General features: G+C 48.3%; 1 protein-coding gene across 2 annotated transcripts; it reads left to right on the top strand.

Moving 5' to 3' along the window:
• Window positions 1-310: 310 nt before the first annotated feature.
• Window positions 311-1,506, top strand: LOC114897605 (biogenesis of lysosome-related organelles complex 1 subunit 5-like). Of its 2 annotated transcripts, XM_029226570.1 has the most exons (2): window positions 311-539; window positions 661-918. In XM_029226570.1, exons 1-2 carry the CDS (start codon window positions 311-313, stop codon window positions 738-740), a joined length of 309 nt encoding a protein of 102 aa, XP_029082403.1. In that variant the 3' UTR covers window positions 741-918. The 2 variants fall into 2 exon arrangements, with proteins under 2 accessions (XP_029082403.1, XP_029082401.1); XM_029226568.1 differs by having other exon boundaries at window positions 311-1,506.
• The last annotated feature ends 5,885 nt before the right edge of the window (window positions 1,507-7,391 follow it).

Here is a 7,391-nt window from a genome sequence, read left to right as displayed (position 1 = left end):
ATGTGAGCTGTGGCATGGGCAGGCTAAACTCCTACCCCACCAAGCCCCACGTGTGAATTAGGAATACTTGTTATACTTGTCCTACAATGTCCTGGGGCCATTTATGAGTCTTGTCAATGTCAGACCTCTCACATGTGGGTCAGGCACAGAGCAAGAACACAGGAAGTGTCCGTTTCCTTTCCTCCTTGCTTGTGGTGTCATGAATGTGAAGGTCACTTTACAGTTAGCGGAACCTTTAGCTCAGGACAGAAAGCTTTTTAAAAACAGAGGATTTCGGCAGCGCGGCCGCGGATGGGCGGAGCTGGCCGGGATGAGCGGCGGAGGGACGGAGACCCCCGTGGTTTGTGAGGCCGCCTCGGGCGGCGGCGGCGGCGGCGGCGGCGGCGGCGGCGGCAAGACGAAGGACTCGCTGGGGACCGCGGGCTCGCCAGCCCACCTCATTATCAAGGATCTTGGAGAAATTCATTCAAGGCTGTTAGATCACGGACCAGTTATCCAAGGTGAAACCCGTTATTTTGTGAAAGAATTTGAAGAAAAACGTGGTCTTCGAGAAATGCGAGTTCTTGAAAATTTGAAGAATATGATCCATGAAACAAATGAACATACTCTTCCCACGTGTAGGGAAACAATGCAAGACAACTTAAACCAAGTTCTCCAGAGATTGCAAGCAGCTACAGACTCGGTCTGTAGGCTCCAACAGAGGGAACGGGAGCGAAACAAGATGCATAATGACCATTTAATAGCTAGTGAGAAACAGCATATAATGCAGTGGGAGGATTTCATGAAAGAACAGCACAGCAAACAGGCTGAAGTGGACGAAGAGCACAGAACAGCCATGGAGAGGCTGAAAGAACAATACGCCGAGATGGAGAGGGGCCTGGCAAAATACCCAGCCTTTGGAGAACTTGAGCCGTAACAGTGACAGACTGATGAGAAAATACTGCCTTCCCCTCAGAAACCGCTCAGCCTCTGCCTCAAGTTGAGCAGCGTATTCAGTGTCACTCTTCTGCAGAAGAAAGAAACTGCTACCGGAGTCTTAGCTGTTTCCTAGAAGAAGAATGCCACATCTTCCCAGTTTTAATTTCCTGTATCTGCCTGTATCTCTAAATGGGGAGAAGTAGGAGGAAAATGGTATAAACATGCTCTTTGTTAATGAGGATTGGTCTTAGTTTCCATTGATTATCTCGGAGAACTGTAAATACAGACTTCTTAGAAAAGTAATTTAATTCGTTCTTATGCAGGGCTAATGTTACTTCATTATTGTGGCTCCGAAGGCCGATATGGTGGCTGCCTGTCAGAGCCTCCCTGGCTCTTGGAAGAGTGTGTACAGTGTTATTCCATGAGTAATGTCCTGAGAAACAACTGTCCTGGGAGCAGAGACCACATTGAAGAGAGTCAAAACTTTGTCTCTGCTCTTCAAAGAGAGCCGCTTTGGTTTCTGAATTGGCCTCTGTTGGGAGAAGTTGCAGATTTTGCATGGCAGCGTAATGCCGTGTTTCACTGGATGACAAGACGTGCTTGTTAAGTTTGTGGCCTTCCAGCACTTCATATTTTCAGCTTTTAAAATGTGCTCACAAGGAAAAGCTTACCAAAAATAGAGTTGACTTTTACCCTTTCCAAGAACCATAATCTTGCCCATGGATTTACCTCATTTTTGCGTGTGTTTTGCTGCGGGTAAGCTTTGTAAGATAAATCATGTCTATACGTGTTTCAGCTGTTTAATGAGTAATCAGCAGAACCTGCCAAGACGTCCCTCTGGAACCACGTGAAGACTCCGGCTCTGAGCAAACCAGAAGTATTTGCCCACGTGGCAAATGATCCATGTTAAATGTAAATCCTTTTTAGTGTTTAATGTCTGTTCTCATAAGCAGGTGTATTAAGATGAAACATGTACCAGTTCTGTCATCACTGTGATCTTGAAAAATCTGCATTTACCGATCTAATTGAGGAACTAAGTTGATTTTTTATTTGCCATAAACCAAGCAGAATTAAATGCAATAATTTCAAGAGATTTATGGCAAATGAATTTGAGGTATGGATAAATCTTTCAGGTCTTTTTTTTTTTTTTTTTTTTTTTATTGCTCTTCAGTAAAGAAAGGCACAAGAAAGAAAATACTCAACTCTTGTGTTATCTCAGTGTTGCTACTGCAGAAAAGTGACAGTGCTTGCTTGTGTAAAGTTATGGCTTGCTGTCAAAGCTTCATTCTTGGCTGCATGTTGAAAATGTGATTAAAGTTAATAGAGGAGAAAAAAAAAAAAACAAACAGGGGATTTCAGGCGTCAACCTGTGAGTGGAGGAGATATTTGGGGGTGGGGGAGAACATTTGGGGACTGAGGATCTTGAGCATAAGGGTGAAACCGTGCAATTCAGATTGGGACTTGAACCCATGCTCTTTTTTGTGTGTGTGTGATACGCGGGCCTCTCACTGCTGTGGCCCCTCCCGTTGCAGAGCACAGGCCCCGGACGCGTAGGCTCAGTGGCCATGGCTCACGGGCCCAGCCGCTCCATGGCATGTGGGATTTTCCTGGACCGGGGCACGAACCCGTGTCCCCTGCATCGGCAGGCGGACTCTCAACCACTGCGCCACCAGGGAAACCCGAACCCATGCTCTTTTAACTGAGATCACACACCTGGTCTCAGGACTTAATGAAGCTCAGGTTCTTGATGTCTCATTGCAGAAAGAATTCAGTGAGAGACAAAGTGATAGGTAAGGAGTGGATTTATTTAGAGAGAAACACACTCCACAGACAGAGTGTGGGCCACCTAGAAGGCCCCATGGTATGGGGTTGTCAGTTTTTATAGGAGTGAGTCGTTTCGTAGGCCAATGAGTGGGAAGAGTATTCCAGCTATTTTGGGGAAAGGGGTGGGGATTTCCAGAAATTGGGCCACAGCCCACTTTTTGACCTTTATGGGCGGCCTTGGAACTGTCATGGCTCCTGTGGGTGTGTCGTTTAGCTTGCCGATGTGCTGCACTGAGCAGATACTAAGGCTCAAGGCTTGGACCTATTTGGTGCTGATCAGTTTATGCCATGTCCTCGAGCTATGTTATTGTTTCAAAGGTTGTGCCCTGCCCCCTTCCCTCCTGTTTCAAGGGGACTGGGGACACAGGTCACCGCTCTCACCCCAAAGCAAGAAGAGTGTGTTGTGAGGCTCAACACACATACACACACACAAACTCACGCACTTGCTCAGGACTGCTCCACACACACCCCTCCCAATTTCCCCTCTACTTGCTGTGCTGGAATCTTCTGTTGCCCCTGCTTGGTGCCCCAGGAGGTTGGCCCACAGGGCAGCATCAATGGGCCCCCTTGTCCTCTGTCTTCTGGCTGGACTGGGCCATCAAGGAGCCTGGCAGCAGAGCCGAGGGCAGGAGGCCAGCGAGGGTGAGTTTCTACCTTCCAGCTCTTTCCCTGTGCCCAGCCAGGATGGCAGGTGACAGCTCCTGTGAGGCCTTTCCCTCTCTACCTCTCTCTGTCTCTCTGTCTCTCTGGATTCCAGTAAACACCTTCCTCACTCCTTCAGGCCCAATTCTGGCCCCAGGCACCACGATTTCCCTTTTGGTTTTCCAACCTCCTGCCCTCAACTTTGTAGATCATCCCTTTACTAAACTCTCCTCAAACTACCTGACTTAAGTGACCCTGACGGACACGTCCCTAAAGGCTGGTTAGGGCCAAGGATCTGGCCTCCCGCTGGCCCCTGGTGACCGCAGCGCCACTCTTCCTCAGTTGCCACCAAGACCTCTCAGCTGTTCTGCTCTCCTGGCCAACACACAATACCTTCGAAGCCTGTGAGGCCGCATCTCAGGTGGACACACCCAGGGTCATCCATAGGAGGGCCCCCCAGGCAAACCGCCCTACCTAGAGGTCAACACACCCACCCCCTCCAGCACCCTTGCATTGTTCCCACAGTGGGAAGATGACGATTCCCAAGGAATTAAGCCCAACAGTCTGTTCTTGAAGTCCAGGTAAAGATTGTGGACCCTGCTCTGAGCCATTAAAACTTTTCTTGCGAACTCTAAGCCCCGAAACTACACTAAAACTTTAAATTCATCATTGAGAATCCTTCACATCAGCTCATGTGTCCTGTCACCATGGCCCCGTGTACTTTAGAGGCTCTTGTGCCCTCTTATACGACAAGTGACTCCTAACCTTCCTGCCCCAGATGGAGATTCAACCATTTACAAAAGAGCTGTTTAAAAACAAACAAGCTCATAGATACAGAGAGTACAGATTGGTGGTGTCAGAGGCAGGGGGTGGGGATTAGGGGAAATGGGTGAAGGAGGTCCAAAGGTACCAAAAAAAAAAAAGACGTTAAAGAAAATAGGCAGGACTTCTGTGGCGGTCCAGTGGTTAAGACTCCACGCTTCCACTGCAGGGGGCATGAGTTGGATCCCTGGTTGGGGAACTAAGATCCTGCATGCCACACGGTGTGGCCAAAAAAAAAAAAAAGTATACAAAAGAAAACAGGGAGATTCTCCACTGACTAGAGGATAACAGAGGATCGTTGAAAAGAAAGAGCTCTTAGCGTAAGAAGTAGCCTTGCCGTTGAGCTTATCAGAAGCAAAGCAGCGCTAAGAGTCACGGGTACACAAAAGGGCTGAATGCTGGGGGGCCCGGAGACACGGCATGAAGGTGTGCGTCAGTCAGCCATCAGCTTGGGTTTGCAAGCAGGGCCATCCAAAAATGAAATAGGAGAGAGATAGTATGAGGAGACAGATGGCCAGCCAGGATCAGGATGGACAAGGGCCACGGAACCACTCACAGAGTCCACCAGGCAATGATGCTACAGATGTGTCTGGAATGGAAACCACAGCTCCATGAAGAAAGGCTGCATCTACATCTGGGGCGGTAAGTATAGAAGAGGAGCCCAGAATCCCTTATTGTACAAAAGAGCACAATAGCCTCCAAAGACCACTGGGGGATTGGCAACAGGACACGCCAGCTAATAGGAAGGAGTCCCAGTGGTGAACCAGGAGAATTTTCAGCATCAAATAACAGGAATGGATTCAAACAAACAAACACACCAGCTCACTTCTCTCTCAGTGCCTCCCCTACACTCCCTGGCTTCCACTGGAGTGTGATTCCTCCCTGATTCTGGAAGCCTTTCTCCTCTTGTGGCCCCTGTTCCATCCTCCCCAGGCAGCCACTCCCAGGACCCTCTCCCAGCACTGCTTCCCCACCCTGGTCCAGCTCGGCACAGCCTTGTTGAGATGGACTCCAGGGAGGGTCGGTGCCCACTTAGGGCTGTCCTTAATTTCCCCTGATATTATCTGTTAACCTCACAGAGCATTTCATACTGCAAGGACTGGGCCTGTGTGCCTGCTTGCTACTCAGAGAAATTCCACTTCCTTCAACTGATAAGATGGGACCCTTGCCCCTCCCTGTCTACAGGTCAAGTAGAGTAAGGTGGGATGGAAACTGTCCTACCCGCCATGTCCTCCTTAAAAAATCCTTGGCTCACTCTGTTTTCTTTCTTTTGACCTTCCCTTGCTCGAAGGGAAGACAGAAACGTAAGTTTGGCTCTTAGTAGAAGCACCCAAAAGTATTCCAGTGGCCTTTGTCAAGAGTGAGAGTAAACCTACGGTCCCTGCCCGTAGGAGCTGATACTTGATTACAAGGCTTCCTATGAATGAGTCCCTGCTCCGTAAAGAGGCAGAAATCACCATAGGTGAAATGTCAGGGCGGGAAACAGAATTCAGCAGTTTGTCAAAGACATAAAATGTCAATGCTCAGCGTCCTCAGAGATGTTCAAACACACCCCCCTCATCTGATAGATGCTGAAACAAAGATGCTGAGAAAAAGGCCCAGAGAAGGAAATAGCTCTTCAGTCTGGTCCAGGACTAAAGGTTCTGTGGTGGCAGCACCAGGCCCAGGCTAGTATTCTTCCCATATCCACGGCCCCCACCCTGTGGCTCCCCTGCAGTCCTCAGACTCCCCGCAGCAGCCCTTGGCAGCCCTCTTGCTCAGGTCATTGGGAGGGTGGAGTTTTCTAAGCAGGCCCCTTCCCTAGAAACTCTGCTCTAACCAAATATGCAGGTCTGATAAGGAACAAAACAAACCGTTTCAAAACAGTCCCACCCAAGGGAGGGGGATGGGCCACTTTGTTTTCTTGTGTGGTGAGAACAGGGCTGGCCTGGAAGGGAGGCAAGACTGGGTCCTGGTCCTGCCTCAGGCATTTCACAGCTGCGTGATCTTAAGCAAACCCTCCCCTTCCTCTCTGGGCCTTTGTTTTTTGTTTGTTGGTTGGTTTGTTTTGTTTTTTAATAAGATGGAGATAACTATTGTCCTGGATGACCTATAAAGTGCCTGGCCAGAGTTAACATTTGATGATTCCATAGTTTTCTGGGAGGACGGTTTTGAGATCTTTTGTATTGCTTTCATACCACCTCATTCTACAGCAGCACTGTCCAATAGAAACATACTAGGAGCCATATATATATGTGTGTGTGTGTATATATACACATATATATTTCTTCTAGTCCCATCAAAAAAAATAAAAAGCAGGTGAAGTTAATTTTAATAATAGATTTTACTTAGCCCGATATATTCAAAATATTATTTCATCATGTAATTAGTATAAAACAAATTATTGAGATATATGACATTATTTTTTTCGTACTAAGTCTTTGAAATCCAGTGTGTATTTGTGATTGTGGACTAACCACACTCCAAGTGCTCAGTGGGCACTTGTGGCCACTGGCTACCATGCTGGACAGCATAGGCCTAGGGTTTAGCTCAAGCAGTGACCAAACCCAACCAGACTTCATACCTCGGGCCTCACCCTCCTATAGTCCATTATAAAAAGAACATCGTGTCACTCCCCAGCTTAAAAGATGTCTGATATCTCCTGCTCTTGGAAGACAAGGTCTGCACACCTGTCATGATTTAAAAGACCCTCTACGGCTTCCCTGGTGGCACAGTGGTTAAAAAATCCGCCTGCCAATGCAGGGGACACGGGTTTGGGCCCTGGTCCGGGAAGATCCCACATGCCGCGGAGCAACTAAGCCCGTGCACCACAACTACTGAGCCCATGCGCCACAACTACTGAGCCCATGCACCACAACTACTGAAGCCCGTGCGCCTAGAACCCGTGCTCCACAGCAAGAGAAGCCACCGAAATGAGAAGCCCGCGCACCACAATGAAGAGTAGCCCCCGCTCACCGCAACTAGAGAAAGCCCGCGCGCAGCAACCAAGACCCAACGCAGCCAAAAATAATAAATAAATAAAATATTTATTAAAAAAAAGAAATGCATAATAAAAGACCCTTCACAATCCAGCCCTAATTTCCCTTTTAAACTTTTCTCTCTCCTCTTCCCTTCCAAGAGGTGGCCACCACAGGCTTTTCTGTCCTCCACTTGGGGATCTCCTTGAGGATTCGTTCCTTCCTTCG

The sequence above is a fragment of the Monodon monoceros genome, unplaced genomic scaffold, assembly GCF_005190385.1.
Source record: "Monodon monoceros isolate NGI ecotype Baffin Bay Population unplaced genomic scaffold, NGI_Narwhal_1 Super_Scaffold_17, whole genome shotgun sequence".
Taxonomy (NCBI): domain Eukaryota; kingdom Metazoa; phylum Chordata; class Mammalia; order Artiodactyla; family Monodontidae; genus Monodon; species Monodon monoceros.
Note: the sequence above shows the minus strand (reverse complement) of the source record. Positions and strands in the feature narration are given on the sequence as shown.